Source organism: Ostrinia nubilalis, chromosome 1, assembly GCF_963855985.1.
Source record: "Ostrinia nubilalis chromosome 1, ilOstNubi1.1, whole genome shotgun sequence".
In the NCBI taxonomy this organism is placed as follows: Eukaryota; Metazoa; Arthropoda; class Insecta; order Lepidoptera; family Crambidae; genus Ostrinia; species Ostrinia nubilalis.
The window spans coordinates 5,783,064-5,801,108 of NC_087088.1; the positions used below are offsets into that span (position 1 = coordinate 5,783,064).

An 18,045-nucleotide genomic window follows, 5' to 3' on the forward strand; every position below is an offset into this window, starting at 1 on the left:
CATTATATCATTCACATAACTTTACCTACCTAGGTACCTAGTTACTTACTTTGTGTTTGGTGTATTTTATGAAACAAAATTATATAGAATGTCTCATTAGCTTACATCAGTTGTTTAATATCTGAACAATATAATTTTATGTGAATATTATCTGCAGTGTGTTTTCTTAACAGAGAATTTCATAAGCCTTTAAGACCCACCAATGTCGTTCACCGCATTCCAATGAATTACATCAGAAAACTGTGCTAATGTTATGCGAAATTAAATTGGTAGGGGACTGTTTATTTATTGTATTATCTTCACAAAATATCAAGTCCTAAGTGTGTAAGTGTGTAATGTGTAATGCTTATGTCTACGAGTGTTAGAGGTAGTAACAGAAAAACTATAAAATAATGAAAATTAAGTTTATTAAATAATTAATAACCTCGTTAACTTACTGAGATTCCCATACACGTTCAGCCCTTTTAACCTATATGTACAGCTCGGGCCGCTTAGTCTATATGTACACCGCGTGCGGGACAGGCTTCGATCACAGGATATACGAACAGAAGTTCTAGACTGGCGCGCCGACCTCTTCCTGATACGACCTCGTGAGGTGCGCGGCGGCGGCGGTCAGAGTGCGCAGCGACCGCCGGAGCCCGCGCAGGTGTCGCCGGCAGGCCGCCGCGGCCCTCGCAGCAGACTCCCTCTCATCCTCGCCCTCGATCCCGGAGTCCCCAGCGGCACTGGACGCGTCACTCTCGGTATCACTGATATCAGACACCCGCCTGCCTCGCTCCACGTGGTCCTCGTTATCACCCGACCACAGCAGCTCAGTCTTCAAGTCGTTCAGCATGGAAAACATGCTGAATGGGTCATCGTCACCCTCCTGCGGCAAGTTCATCAGACGGCTGGGAACCAGCACTGTCTCGTCCATGGCGGTCACCATTTTCACAAACTTCTCCATGTCATTGAGGATGCTCTGTTTTGAGAACTCTGTATCATCGTGCCGGGCGATTTTGCGCAGACTGTTCCTGTAACAAAGGAGAGAGAACATTAGGACTTGTTGTTGTTTACACGTTATTGGTGGGGGGACTGTGAAGTTTAACAACAATGAGTTGTTGATAATCACTTTTGCCAACTTAATCACAGGCAGACGAAAAATCAACTTTTACATAACAATATGTTATGATAATTAGGTTTTTTTTTATAAATAACAATGTTTACAAGCTACCTACTTGTAATATTGAAATAGGCCTATCTTCTTAGAAGCACTTAGGTTAGAAAAAATAATTTATTTATTATGATGACAATGAAAATGAAATACAAAAGTATTCAATGATTGTAAATGCAATCTGAAACAAGTAGTGATGACCTCTGAATGTGATTACCTATCATTTATAATTTAAAAATATTGTATGGTCCATTATCGTTACAATGCCTGAATGCCACCAACTTATCTGATGTAAACCGTCAGCATTAAATATTAATTGTGCTCGATAGGGTCCATACTATCCAATATTATTTTGAAGATCATAATTGCAATATAGAATTTGAATTTAATAATCAACCAAAATATCTATAATAGTGGCCATTGACAAGATGTGATGATTATTTTAGTAGGTATTTGTCTACACAGCTAAACAAATTCAAACAAAATATTGAAGGTGCTGTTCATTTAGTTGAAGGATGCTTTGAAACACTTAATAATTTCATTCAATTCTAGTCTGTATTATCAATATTGATTTTCAACATTTAACTATTCTGTTACCTACCTACTACCTATGATTTGAACATTTCAGATTTACGTTTTTTATTATCAATTTGCTCATTATTTTTTGCCATGGCATGAAGTTAGACATGCTCAAAACCAATCCATAGTGATAAGGAACACTTGTACAGTAAATTTATTGAACAAGGTGGAGCATTGAGATGACTCATGATTTATGAATGTATGGTATTAATAAGCTAATTTATTGCATCTTATTCTTTTTGCTATTTGGTCTTATGCATTAGAAATTAAGATTCTAGTTGCAGTTCTGGTACTGGAATTTCCTGCATTTAGGAGGACCACTGAGTCATATTGTTCGCGCAGGCTCAGTAGAAACCCGCATAACCTCAATGACTAAATTCAATGCATCAAAGCGTCCCCTCAAAAAAATGGAAAGCCAACGAGCTTTGCGGCGCATAAAATGTAAAAAAATGCGGCACGTTGCACATTTTACAACGATTTGACATTTCGCGTGAAAGGCAATTTCGACATTTCAAGCATGAATCGAACGACCGATCAACAATTTCCTTGAACCATCCAAGATTCCAAAAGACGGCAAAATGGTCACTGATCACTGCAACACGATACTCAGGAATGCTGCAACACACGCGTCCTATCCACTAGCTATAGGCCTGCATAGGACGGGCTGTGGCCAAGTGCTGAATATTGGTCAATACCAAAAGAATTATGAACGTACCTGCTATTTTCCAATTTAGTCGATATGTCGGTGTTGAAAGACATCTTCTTGTGTTATTTAAACTAGTTAAATATCACTGAACACACAACGCCCTAATTTTACTGTCACTATAAACTGATGCCACCAGCAACGGCTTACGAAACGACGCGAACTGACGACGCGAACATCAACGACCGTACGCAGCGGAGAAATTTGACGTTTGGCCAGAGGTGGGGAGCTCCGTCGTATTTATATGACTCGATCGTACGATGCGGGGGAAGTGAACTTCGATTAACTAATGATGTTTTAAAATTATCAACTAATGATAAGCTTGTAATAATACCATACAAACAAACCCTCAGTTATTTTGCATTTCTTAACTCCTACGTAAGCTACAGTCGTAGTTTTAATTCATGAAAACAAGATTATCTCGCGATTGAACGGACGCAAGGAGCGTCCCACTAAAGTCACACCATACAGGAACGGTTTTGATTGGCCAGTTTATACAGTCGTGTTTTTTCATTGGTTACAAAGGGTTGATTCTTTTGCGCGGGTCATTTAAAGAGTGTTGTGATTTTGTAACGAACATTCAAAGTTTTTTGTATTTGGTTAATTTTGTCAATAAAACTTTATTTTGCTGCATAACTTGTAACTTTAATTTACCTAACCTACATTTTTCATAAGTAGGTAGCTATCTAACTAAAATAACTATTAAATAATATTCTTTTGTTTCAGTTTTTATTACAGCTGAATGATAGTAACAAAGGTGACCAAAGGTCTTTGGAATACATGCATAAATGCATATAATTATTATTGTTATCGTCGATTAATACAATTATATTCAAATTAATACCTACAGTCCTTATTTTGCGAACTAATTAAATGTTAATGTGACGTGTGTGGAAATTGAATAAATAAAATACCTACCAGAGGGTAGTTACCTACCTACTTATGTTATGTGTGACAGTAGGACTTACCTACCCACCTACATATTATTAAGATTACACCTTACCTACTTTATGAAGAAGAATAAAAACAAATTACAGTTATGGCGAAATCATTGTTCTTTTTCTATATTAAGGGAAAAAGAGAGTTAATAAAAAAATAAAATTTTTAAACACAAGGCTCGCCAATTGGCACTTTATTTAATTATTATTGTAAACGATGCTTAATGATTTAATCTAAAACAGATAACTGACGCATAATTATTATAGGTACCTACTTAATAAGTATGTAGGTACCTACTTAATTACTAACGATAAGTAAAGTATCTAGGTAATTCCTAGATTTTTTGATTGCCCATCAAACCCAAAAATAGCACATTAGTCACATCGCATTAAAGTATTAAAGTAGGTACCTTTTATCGATTCTAATAATGATGTTATCGTGGTGTTAATTATTACAACGTGCGATTGCCAAAGATAGGGTAGAGCATCAATGCGGTGATAATTTACTCGCAATTTGCTAATAGTCAAATGTTAAGTAGGTACCTACCTACTTATTTATTACATGTAAGGTATTTGTGGTATTAGTCAACTGTCCACTACTTACTTACCTCGGAGAAACCATCCACACGTTATTAATGACCACGCACATTCAGTAATAAATGATCATAAAGTTAAGCAGATTAAAGTTTTTTTTAAACCTATGGGGAATTTCTGGGTCTGTTTAACACAATTATATTTAAACAATAATCCAATCTAACCACCCGAAACCCACGGAAGTTTTGCATTGCTCTACCATTGTCTACATAGGTAGATACCTACCATTTGCAGGTTTGAAAACTTTTGATTTACTTGATCAAGTGAAGGGAATTACAGTTTCAGTCTAAGAAAGAAAGAAAGAAAGAAAGAAAGAAAAAATATAAAGTTAACATAAAAATAGCTAGATATGTAAACTCTACTAAGTTCACCTACATTTCACGTGATTGCTTATCGTTCAGGTCAAATGAACCACACCTCCAGTCTTATTATTATCAATGATTGAATCACGAAACAGTTTGCATCACTGTCGTGATTGTGTTGTTGCTTACGGCAACTTGTTTCTATTCCACAAGTTGTTTGCTGGGGGTGAGGTTATCGGTCATAGCACTTATGATAACATAAATAAGTCAGTGATGATGACAGTCATTCTTGAAAGTCACACACCCCTCATTCGTCACATGGCTATTTACTAACATTTGCAAGTGACATGGCTCTCTATTTACATAAATAGTTGAACAAGTTCACACATTACGCCATGGTTGATTGACTCTATGTTGATGACCGAGGAATAAATATTGTTATTTGTAGAAACAAAGCTGTGACGTTGGATAAGGAGATTAATTAGATTAATATAATCTTAGACCTGTTTACCCTACGTCCTATACATTATACATGTCGTTATCTTGACTAGTAACAATAGGACGCTATTGTTAATCGGTGCGTAATTCATAAAGATATTCCTAAGCTGTCTCTCTATCTTCAAAAGCGCCGAACTTGGAAGACAAAAAGTGGAATAAAGAAGAATTAATGAGTCATTGTCGATTAAAAGAACCACGTGTCGTTTTAATAACTACCATTGTGCTAAAATAATGAGGGAGGAGAAATAATTAATTTAGGCAGTAAGGTAGGACCTAGTACCTACATATTATAGTTATTCGAGAAGGCTTTACTAAAATTTCCACGAAACTTTTTTGATTTTTTTTTTAAGAAAATTAATTTAACATAGTATTTATTACTTTTTTAGTTTTTTTGCTGTATTTACGTAACCAATTGTTTTTTTTATTGAGATAGAAGCACCTGGGAGGTATTCGCAAAGTATTGTTTTTAATATTTTCAGTATAAAAAAACCTGCACAAACTAAGGCGCATGTCGCGGAAATGTTTACGTTTTCTGGTATTGTTATGTTAACGTCGTTAACCCGCTGCTATTCTTCTGGGGCTAAAAGTCAAACACCGATTGGCTTTGAAAACACTGTGACCACAGAATAATAATAAGTACTACGTACAGAAGTTTTACTTCGCGAAGGTATTTAAAAAAATTTATGCTCAATGTCCTTAACAATATGGTGTAATTTAGCCTGTCTCAAGAGTCAAGCACCATTTTGTTGACAAACGTCAATGATCGGCACTGCGCCGAAGCTATAGGGCTGACTTCGGTAAAATGATGTGACGTGAGGTGCCAAACTGCGGAAAATGGCGGAGGAAATACATGATTTAGCATGAATTAACATGAATAATATTAACTACTTATTTACCTCTCAGTGTCTTGAGGCAACTTAAAAAAGTACATTCTGTGTTTTTATTATTATTTAGGCAGTTAAATACTGCACAGTATTTAGTACACCATTTTCTTTATTTTCCTCCATCAACACAAGAATACGCGTGCGTGTGTCAATGTTCGCTCGTATGTGAGGCCTTGTCGAATAGTATCCTGTAGGTGGGCCATCGTACGTGTTTTGTTTTCGATGTAAACTCGCGGAGATGAACAGGCCTGCTGTGACGTAGAACCTAGGTAGGTAGGTACCTACAAGCTGTTTGATTTTCTAGATTTTATCAATTTTTTGATACAGCTCTACCTAGATCTACTTACCTAAGTTCCCGAAAATAATAAGTAGGTACGTAGGTACTTACCTATCAAGTTTGTATTTTGCTGTTCATGAACTCTCCCTTCTAGATGTTTGATTTTGGACATGTGGTACTGAAAGTGGATTAAACCATGAAATAAAACAATATTAAATATGTACCTACCAGACATGGACATAATTTTAACTCCACTAGAATAAAAAAAACCACCAACGTCCGTTATTAATATTAAATTAAAAACATAGGTGTAAATTATTTTTGGATGACTAGAAATATCTACGAATATTAATTAAAAGATCATCTTGTGTGTTGTTTTAAAAATAGATCTACTATAAGTAGATAAGTAATATTCTATAACAAATTGTTTTTAACGGTCGTGCGTGAGAGAGATGGCACTTTGTCAATCCTCGCTTTAATTATTATTGTTACTTTATGCTACAAGATAATGAAAGAAAAAAATTATGAATGAAAAATGTCCTCTATTCATGGTCAAGGATATCCTGAGTAACTAATCAATTTAACGAATAATAAAAAACTAGTTTTTATGTTGCGTGACAAACTAGCCGACTTCGAAGAAAATTATTTTAAAATAAGGAAAATTAATCATCATAAACATTGAATTCTTCCAAGAAAAATAATTTTATCAATGGGCTGGTGAGTAAGTCTTCGATATCAGTTCATTGATAATAATCGGATCATATCAAAAGTAGTGAGAAACTGGAAACTTATTTTGTTATTGAAAAAAAAATGTTAAGCGAGTCATCTCATGTCATCATCCTTATTATCATAAAAGGTGAATCTCTGTGTGTTGTGTGCTAAAACTATGACCATGAACTTTTATCTTCCACCCGCGACATCATCGCGGGAGTCCCGCGATCAAACACTGTTTGTGGTGCGACAAAATGTAGGTAGTTAGGCTAAATAGATAAATATTATAAGTGTTTTTGGAATTTGCATAAAGATTAGCTAGGAAAGGTACCTTTTGGTTAAATTAAACTACAATTACAACTTATAAGTAGTTATGGTTAAGTTTTCAGGCCATTTCATTGGTAAACTCTCTGAAAAAGCAAAAGATTCAGATAACTTAACCCACCATTAATGAATAACATAAGTTAAAATATCTACCTCATGCATAAATAGTATGTATGTATAATAAATAAAATACAATAATTTAATATAAACTTTACTATTTTGTAGTACGGTTTGTCGTAGCATAGGTTCGTAGCAAATCGTAGTAAAGTAGAAACTTTTGGGTGTGTGGGGTGGGTGGTGGTACAACTGGTACAACATACAAACGTATACTGCCATCTAGTGATCACATCAAAAAGTGGCTGCGAGATAGTACTTAAAGTTTTTTAAAGATGGAGTAACAGAATCACGTTAAAACACTTACAGTGTACTCTTATAGATGGCGCTGTATCTTTAAAATAGAAAATGTAGATGGCGCTGCTTGCTGTGACATAGAAAATGTAGATGGCGTTGTATCTTTTACATTGAAAATGTAGATGGCGTTGTGTCTTTTACATAGAAAATATAGATGGCGCTGCAACTGTAACTCCTAACTCTTGAATGACTTAATAGATGGCGCTGAGTGGCGAAAATAGTTAATAGCTACATAGACTTTCTTGGAGTTGTTGGGTTTGACTCTCGGATGGACAGAACTCAAAAATTGAATACTCACTGTGTTATGATGGTTGATTTGAATAATAAATATGCCATATGGCCCTATATGAAATCAGCCTATGGCGGTAAAGTCCTCTATTTTACTCACAAATGGGATAATTTTTTTTCATCCAAAAATGGCATATTATGTTGATTTATAATATTTCATGTTTTAGTTAGTAATTTCCAGCACAACATCTTGGACACATTAAAAATGCCTCGTTATTAATAAATATGACCCAATTCAACCACAACTATACATAAACTTCACTACTCATAATAGAAAAGACATTTTTATTTTCACAATATTTTACAGAAAATCATTTAATTACCCGGATTGATAAGTGCGGGTGAATAACTTCGATTAAAGCCGTCGGCTAATACAAGCGCGGCGCTAAAGTTTGCCGTCGACCTCGAGCACTCTACGGTTTGCCGCCACTAATCAAATTAAGCTTTGGGATACTGGGATAGATTAATATGGCGGTGCACTTTATTTTTTACCAGTGCAGTGAAAGTTAAGAAGAAAAAAGTAAATAAACTCCTTACATAAGGAGTATAAATTAAATAGGTAGGTAAATAAAGTTATTGCACCACAAATGCCATAAATTGGACTTACTTGCTTGGACGATAGGATCATAAGATAGTGTAATTATTTATTATTAAATTAAAGGAACCATACACTATTTTCAACAACCTTGTGGTTCCATATAGGTACCCTTATGTTGCAAGCATTGTCTTGTAAACAGCATTGCATTAAAGTCTACAAAATGTGAATTCATGAGACCTCATGACGATGACAAATGACACCGTCTTTATTTTCGTATAAAACACACAAGGTGTTATCTAAAGATATCAGAATAGCATCTATGCAATGCTCGCCTTATACTAATTTATTTTCTTTGAAAATCAAATTCTCCTCTGGCGAAGCCGTGGGCAGTCGCTCATGATGTAAGTTTCGATAATTACTTACAGTTGCTGAATTTTATATCCGACAAATAGTCTCTCTCCACATTAACCAACTCAAGGGATATTCGGGCGATTTCATTGCGTCCGGCGGGATATGAACGAGTGTACAAACAGAACGAGGGCTCACTTGCGACCACTGCGCCACTCGCCCGGTGGCCCGCGGAAAAATTATTACACATTGCAATTTAATTAGTCAAAAGTTCGCGCAAATTGGATTGCTGAATAAATAGGCTGGCTGGTCACATACCTACCTACTTGAAAATACGTTTTGCTTAGTTTACACGATATATTGATAATTTGGTGCAATAATTATTTTTTATACAGTTGGCAGATAGAGACTGCGTATTTAAAAGCGCATGCAGACGAATGCAGACATGATCTGAGTAGGTGCCATTTTGGTTCAATAAATCTGTCAAATTATTTATATTTATTGTGTTGAACTAATATGTTTGAACCAAATAAACAATTTTTCTTTATTTCTATAATACTATAACAAAACTTTACGTAAATAATAAAGACGCAAAGAAAGGAATGTTTAACTAAACTATGAATAAGTAGTCTAATCTTTTCTTTCTTTGGTTGGTTGGTTTTGGTCCACTGTACCTACTTATGTTTTTGTTGTAATTATCATGCACATTAAAAGTTATCATTAACGTAACGAGCAACCTCTGGTAATGTTTTCAATAAAGTATTCACAGGTGGACACTGGACATCCTTCTCGTAACTTCGTAATATCGTAAAAAACCGTAATGGTAACTCATCGTAAGATTGTCGGGCCACCGCATAATCTTCCCAAAATCTCAATTAAGTCATCTTATTCTTAGAGCAATAAGATTTATTATCACGCCGCATTAGATGATTGCGAAAAACAATAATAATAAATTAATTATTCCGCCGCATAGCGCCGCGGCGAGCTCAAGAACGGCTTTGGCGAGCCTCAAATTTCCTAAACCCAGCTAAAATGAAATCGCTTCGGAGAAAAAGGGGTCTGTTTTAATGCCCATCAGAAAATAAATGCCCCAAGACAATAATGTGGGATTCGTTGCCAGATATATAAATTCAAAATAAAAATACTCGGCTCGTTTCTTGTATAGGGATGGGAATTTTGTTGTTAATATCGATATGTTTTGATTGTATTTACTTTAAGATAGTTGGTCGGACGTATACCTTATACCTACGTATTTACATGTTTAATTTCAAGAGTTTTACAAAATAATGTTGCGATGTGATGATTTCGGATGAAATTTTGATTTGCTAATAGAGTTTGGTCCACATTTCACTATGCAAAAGTTATAAAATAAAGCACATTTTAGTTCTTAAATGCCAATTGATGAAATTCGTAATGTTTTATCGTAAATAAAATACTTACTTACATTATGTAAGTAAAAAAATAACCAGCGTTCTATTTGTTCACATTAAAGTAAAGTAACAAAAAACTTTCGCGAAAATGTTAACTCCACTCTATCGATAAAATAGATCCTTATCCCACCCCTATAAGTAAGGCCGCCCGCGAAAGAGTTGCTGGCATAAACTTTAAGGCCGGATGAACAAATAAATGAAGAGCCCGATCAATACGAAATAATACAATTCCCCACAATACCTACTTCGCCTTTATTATCGGCTGCTTTGTTTCGTGTTCTTTGTTTTAAAATAGCGTTTTCTATGTTTCAGATGTAAGGGCACTTGGAATTGTACGAGGATTACGTTCGGAGCATTCGTAATCTTGATGGTTATGAACTAAATGTCAAGAGTGGCAAGGTAAGTTCCAATTATATCGATGCAAATATCTATTGCAAGAGTATAGTGGAAAAGTTTTGATTAGAGTTAAATAAAGAATAATGAATTTTGAAGATGTCAGCTATCCAGGCGTTTAACTAAGTGATACGCACACTAAAATAGGGGTGTACATTTTGTACATTGTGGTAAATGCGATGGTGGTGCTAAGAACATTGGCTGGCGGTTTTGTGTTATAGTTTCACACATAGGTTCATATGTAAGTAAAATAAATATGATGTAACTGATAGAAGTAAATATTCCATTAACAAGTTTTAAGTAGTTGCAACAAAGCACAATGTAATGTAGAGTTGGTGGAGGTGGTTAAATATTAGTTACAATTTCATTCCTTACATTTGCCAACTTTACGTTAACTAAGTAACATTATTCCGAGTTTAATTTAATAAAACAAAAGAAAACCTCAAGCAGCGGGCGCGTCAGCGCGGAATCGGAAGAAAAACACCGATCGCGGCGAATGCTCGAAACGTTGTTGACACAGCTAAGTACCGCCCGCGACGCCTCGCTTCATTTGCATTTCTCTTAATCTCCGTTATGAATAAAGAAAAATTTCTCGCGACGTTTTTAAGCGCCGAGGCTTAAGCGGCCGCCCGCCTAATGAAGCGGCCGCGGGATTAGAGCCCTGCCCCCCACTTTCGCGACATTACACTTTTAATTTGAACGAATCTTATTATTTTCTTTTGTTGATTTAAGCCTCCAGCGGGAGACGGGTCGAGACGTGACCTGCAGTGGAAAAATGCGATTGCCATCTAAAGCCAACCGTTTAAATGAACGAGATTGGAGCTTAAAAAGTATAATGGACGAGGGGGGCGGGAGGGGGCGGTGTAGCAAGATGGCCGATTTGCGATTGAGATGAGACGACCCCCGCCGCCCCCCGCCCGTAAGATCAAGCAATATAATTAAGTCGACCGTTAACGTTACATCCACCTACTTATGGTTCCTCAAGCTTATTACCGCTACCTTTATTTTGTCAATCAAAAATCACTCTTTTTCTCCTAAATGTAAATTTTACCCTCCGTAATTGTTTGGTGCTACCAAATTCAATATTGTATAGAATTCAACAAGCAAGTTTCATGGGTTAAAGTTCAAAGCATAAGATGAAAAGCGTCTACACACTACGCGACTACGCCGCTACGCCGTAGCGACCTGCACGTTGCGATGCAAATCTTCCTGCCGTCTAAGTAGCTCGTACTTTTAATACGGCGTGTAGCTTCAGCGTCACGTGCCTGAAACGAACAGGCACTAAAGGCTTTATCCGACGTTTACGTATTCATAGTAACAGTCCAAGTCTTATACGGGCACCAGTCTTCATCTACCAAGAGAAGCTTTACTCGAGCGCTCGAAAGAAATAAGAAGATCGTAACATTTTGTTTCAGCGATCAAATGTAGGACTTATTCTTTAAGAATAAGGTGAGATTCTGTTTGCAGGATGGAGGAGTCATAGATAAATTTACAAAGAGGCAGGTAAAGGCTAGCAGAGAGGCGAGATCGCGGGCACTCTTCGATGACAAAGCTGATCTGGTCACGTAATGAAAAATGACAAAACTGCAAGGCGTCTCGCCCCGGCTTTCAGTGGATCCGGCGAATGGGAGCCCGCCTTCAGGTAGGTATGGGGGTAGGTAGTCCTTATATCACTAGGTAAGTATATGAATACTACGGACGTGAGAAAGTTTTTAATGATTGGTATTTTTTTACCTAAATGCATACTACATGTGTTGCTTTTTTACAGCATTTGGCTATTATTCCTAGAACTTAGTTTGGTAAGTACTTATTGTCAAATGAAATCCCCGCCACCTGGTTGTGGTAATGTAATGCAGCAAATGTTTATTTAAACAGGTGTTAAATATTATCTACAGATACTCAGAATTGTATTATGTTATGGTGGTATAAAATATTATGTATTCTACAATTTAAATGAAACATAAAAATATTTAATTATTTAAGTAGCCATAAAATCAAGACCACAGCTCATCCTTCAAAGTAGGCGCGCGATATCTATCGAAACAAAACGCAATAAAGCCTTCCTTTGAGTCGGAGAATACGGAAAAGTTCAAAAGTGGGGGCGACCGCAACCCCACCTGGCGGCCCAAAAAATACCAGAGTCTTCAGCCACGAAATTTCAGCCATACTTCCAAACCTATAATCCCTCATAATCACCTTTACAAAGCAAAGATTAAAAACGATTCGGCCACCCCAAGACCGCGCCCCGCTTTTATATGCGCGACGGAGGAAAGTGCGATTAAATCATTATTTTTCTTAAGCTCGCTCAGTTTTTTCTGAGGAACTTTTTGTTTGGACTTCCGACACGATCAAAGGATCGTGTTCAAATTTACATAACATTCTTAAATAAATTGCGGGGTGGGTGGGGGCCAATTTGGCGATCGTACTACACAAACTTATTAATGCGATTCCAGGATTGATGCTTAATGTACTATTAATTTATTCAGCGGATTAGTAGAGTGCCATCGCATAATTTACGCTCGTATTTTGTGTCTTAGTAAACGCGTCTTGTAGAGGTATTATCGGTGTAGTATGTAGGTACGTATTTATAGACAAATAAATTATAGACATTACCTACATACGATACATAGGTAGATAACAAAACATGTGTATGTTTTTTGCGAACATTTAGTTAGGTGAATTAGTTAATAGGTATTCAAAAGTAATTAAAAATGTTTTTACACTTGAGAAACACGTTTGTTTCAGCAGTTTCAGGTGGGACTCAAAGTCTGTATACAGCATCTTAATGAAGGCAAGCCTTCATCGACGAAAAACAAAACGTGATTGATACTTATCCTGAAAAAATCAATGTAAAATGACATTGAAAATAAATTGATTCCACAATCAAAGCTGCGTAAAATATACTTAACATACAAGTAATTCCTTCCTGCGAAGTGCCTGCGACTTCGTACGCGTGAAAATAGTTTAAATAAATATTTGTCGATTATGCAACATTTTTTTTACTGCTTCGTCTAAAAACATTTCTCGATAAATGGGCTACTTATCCAACACATTGAGATAAGCGCGTTAAAACAACGTAAAACCAAACTTTTTAGCTTATAATATTAGTATAGATATCTCTATCAAAAAATAATTCCCTTGAAAGATCGAAACTAGATAAGGAGTCTCCTACCTGCTCTCAAAGAACTCATCGATTTCGTTAATTAAATGTTTAAGTTCGTCGTAAGTCGGGCTTTGTCTTACAAATGTCCATAATTAAAAGCGTACTAGGTAATTAACGAATTTCGCTGTAGGTATCGGGCAAAGTTGTAGTTTGTATTTTCTTAAATACTGAAACATGAATGTTAAAGTCGAATTGGTTCGTTGGAGGCGTTCGGCAGCTTTTGTAAAACTTATGGCAAAGAGTTCACACGCATACCTATACTTTTTATATTATTTTCATTATCAGAAAAGTTCGATTCATGTAAACTAGCATGAGATATGATTCAATAAAACATTGATTAGCAATAAGTGACGGGTTCGTGTCCCGGTTGGATATTTTGAAAAACATGTGACCAGTAGTGATGTTTTCAGGTTAAAAGGGAAGAAGGGAAAGGACGATAACACATTTAAGTGTACAAAGCGATTGCATTGCATCGTACCAATGTCCAACAAACTTCGTAACTTGTCAAAGAATATTTTCATGAACAAAATTCGGTACTCTTTGACAATAATGACTCAAAAAATAGAAGGAAAATTCCCCTGCACGCACAGACGCACACATTATTAGTAGCATCCTGTTCTAACAAAAACTCGATAAATAACGTTATTAGCGGAACAGTGGCGCCTGATTCAATCAACCACAGCCCCGAGCACCCACCTACAATTACTCGCTTTAAAATCATTTTAACCCTTGCCCGGTGGAGATAAGTTTATTTTGAGCCGTGGAGTGCCATCATTCATTTAAGTGCTTCTTTTGTGACGACATTCCGCTGCGCCTCTCCCAATTAACCCTCTGGAGGCACAAAAATTAAGTTAAATACTCCGACTTTGCTGCCGTGTTTACTTATTGGCAATCGACTGCGCACGGGACTGATTCTGGACGTTTGGTTTCAAAGGTACGGCAGGAAATTGTACTTAAAAATTTAAGTTTGCACGTAACTTTTAAACGGCCACTGGTTAATTGTGAATTTTCGGGATGCGGGAGTTGAATTCGTAGATGTTGCCGCACTTAGTCAAATGTGTAATATTTTCATGCGAATTTCATGAACCAACTTCATTCAACATTCGTTCGTTTCAGCCAAATTACGTCCACTGCTGGACAAAGGCCTCCCCCAAGGTTTTCCACAATGAACGGTCCTGCGCTGCCCGCATCCAGGCTCTCATCCACCATCAACATTCACTGAAGTTAAATAAATATTTTCACTCGAAAGCATGTTTTTTGTTTAAAATTTCGGTTGCAGAAACTGAAATATTTTGTAATTAAGGAATGTGGCTAAACGATTATGATTTCAAATAAAAATCTATTCAAATGTTTTCATTGCCTACAGGGGAAGGTCATTTCTAAAGCTGGCAAGTTGGCTCTAAAATCTATAATAGCAAGTTCCATTCTTTTTGGTTGTCCATTGACTGCTGTCCATGTCTAGGAATATACGAAGGCCTGAGACCTACTTCAGAATCAGTCTCGTGCTATGTCCCTTTGCTAATACAGCGGAGTTTTATGCTCACGTCGACATCGTTTTATTCTCTATGACGGTGAATCGATACGGTAAAGCGGTTAGATGCAACAAAGTTATCGCGAGGCACAATAGAACTTGGAAGAGTGATATACACCGTTGTGGAGAATGCTGTACATCGAAGTGTTGGAAAACTGATGAACGGACGAAGGTGTGTCAAGCTGTACAGATTTTATTTTAGTTGTAGTTATACATATATTATGTTGGATCTTAAAACGCTGTAAACTTTAGATAATACCTGATGTACTGTCGTCTGTGAAATATGAGGATCGTACAAAGTGGCAATCTATCACGAGTGTGTGAAAGTACTTTTACTGATCTAAATACATAAGTAGGCATTAATTAGGTGACAATATTCAAATTGTGTTTCGCCATAAAGTAAATGATAGAGAGATCAATACTAAAAGTAATATTTACTGTCGTAACATTGAATTAAAGTAAAACTGTAATGTGGTTGGTCTCAAAGTTCACGAAAGTTAAAGTTCAACGTCAAAAGTGAGGAGAGTGTCCGAATCTATCGTGACTTTGCCCTAACTAGTTGGAAATTCTAAAGGATTGTTGTAAGTTTACAACACTTCAAACTGAAAACTTCACACCAGATCCAAATGCAATGTATCTCCATTCGTTATTAACTTACTAAACAAGACAACTTCTCAAGCTCACATGCATATCCAAGTTGTAAAACTTAAGCCCGCCGAGTAACTTGGCTTAAACAGTAAGTAGCGACATATTTCACGGCGGCTTGTACCTGCGCCTAAAACAATCAAACACCCACTTGGCTGCTTGCTTGAGTACACAAGTCCGTGGTTAGGTTTAACTAAATACGAAGTGCGGCTTAAGTGAGATAAGTTGTGAGAGCTAATAGTGGGCGATGAAGGGTTAGGTGGCGTTGTAGCTATTCAACTAGAAATGTTTACAGTTTCTGTAATCGCAGTTTTGTGAGCAAGCCGTCAGATTGCTAATAGCGAGGTTAGGTTAGAGGCTAAAATTGTGAAAGTTTAGGGAACGAAGCCATTTACGGTTATTGTACTGAGTATAATTATTTACGTTAAGTTATTTTGTTCTCAATCGTGCTAGAATAATTTTGAGTAGTGTTGGAATACTCGTACGTATTGGGGACAAGAAAAAAAGTAATTATCAAAAATTTACCTACAACTAAAATTTGTGTGCAAGTCTTGACCCCTTCTAACCAGACACTTATATTAGAGATGCTATTTAAATTAAAGTCATAATAAAATTTTCAGAAATAAAGCCCGATCATACCTAACAAGCTTACACTGATGTGCCTTTTTGGGACACAAAAAGAATCGTCACTCAACTTCATTTGCTGATAGCGTGGAGGTGATTAAATAAAAGTAAGTTTTCATGAAAATGTCTTCACGGTTGGGATTATGGAAGGTCTACCTGTAGATTTTGACTACAAATAAGTTGTTCACCACTGTACTTTTAATGTTCTGAGTAGCCAAAAAGTTAATTTGTCTTAAGTGTCGTCTTAAGTATCGAGAGTGAATATTGCATTTGGAAAGATCATAATCTTGAAATGCCGCTTTGACAGCTAATATCTTATGCAAAGTTTCAGTGAAGCTGGAAAAGAGGAACTGAAGATAGCTCAGTAGTTAGCTTTTAGGAGTGACTGCTTTAGGCTGATAACGATACGACGATCTAGTCTAGTTTTCATAATCTCGCCTGTTGTCAATGCTACTACCTTACTGTCAGTCTAGCCACAGCCTTAAGTTCTTACCGAAACGGCACAGAATTAATCTACTGCTGACTGCTACAGGCTGATAATGATGAAGCCTATTTTCGTAAACTCGCGTGTTGTCAATGCTACGAGTAGGTACCTAAACCTATAGTAACTCGCTGTCAGTCAAGCCACAGCCTTCTGTTCTTACCGAAACGGCACAGAATTAACATAATAAATCTGCGCGCGCCATCAATCACGTGGCCAGATGACTACTCGAAGGCTTCCTAAGCCCTCACTTTCATCTGGGTCCGGCGCCGTAATTACAAGGGAATGTGTTAATTCACTTTTTTGTGTAACGAATATTTTGAATACAATGACTTTTTTGAGGAGTCTAGTTCCTGGGAAAATAACGTGTAAGGTAGAAGTTATTTGGTTTTCGAACAGAGCAGCTTTTGTTTAATGCTTACCAGAAAATTCTTGACTTTTTAAAATTTTCCCCATAAAAGTCACTAGATTTACCGTCAGCTCTTTGTATCTGATAAACCTATGTAATTTGAATAATATTTACTTAACTTCCTAACAATTACTTGAACAAACTGCAGCTCATATTCGATCGGAAATGCTCGCTGGAAATTGTATCAGCGAGGCGCTTTGAAATTTCCCATTTGGAGTGTAGCGGCCGCCATTTATGTAGTTTTAATTCCGCCATTCCTTAGCTCGGAGCCGGGATCTTATTTCATTAGCCGGCCGCGAGTCGGGCGCGCAGCCATTTAGCTCGCAAGCTACAGAGCCAGCGGACTGAGACTTAGTGGCAAGGCGAGCCCATGAGCGGAAAATTGATTGAGTTTTACTCACAAGGAGATCAGTAAAAAGGACCAAACACAATATTTTTATGTTTGTAAATAGTAAACTGTTTATGTTAGTGTTACTTTTTCTTTTACCTACAGCTTAGAATAAAATGCGCAGTCTGCTATGATAGCCGTTGGGGCAGGAAAGATCTCGAGTGGCGACCACGGATCAGAAACGCCAAACTCCAGGCCTCCCACTCTGTAGGCAGACGATCTGGTAAATGAAGGTCAAGAAACACCTGGATGTGGACAGCGCTGGTCGTTGTTTAAATTCATAGGGAAGGTTATCACGCTTTCTTACCCGCTAATCTTAACTCAGAGCCTTACGTCACTCATGCTGCTGTAAATACAGTGGCATCGTACTGCTTATGGTATATGTGAGATCTGTGGAAGGTACTGTTCATGGTATATCCTTGATCAGTTTATT

General features: G+C 36.8%; 1 protein-coding gene across 1 annotated transcript; it reads right to left on the bottom strand.

Annotated features, from left to right (window-relative positions):
• Positions 1-390: 390 nt before the first annotated feature.
• Positions 391-2,609, bottom strand: LOC135075272 (mid1-interacting protein 1A). Its single transcript, XM_063969656.1, has 2 exons — positions 2,448-2,609; positions 391-1,013 (listed from the first exon to the last, which is right to left on the bottom strand). The coding sequence occupies exons 1-2, from the start codon at positions 2,489-2,491 to the stop codon at positions 554-556; spliced, it is 504 nt and encodes a 167-aa protein (XP_063825726.1). The 5' UTR covers positions 2,492-2,609; the 3' UTR covers positions 391-553.
• Between the last annotated feature and the right edge of the window lie 15,436 nt (positions 2,610-18,045).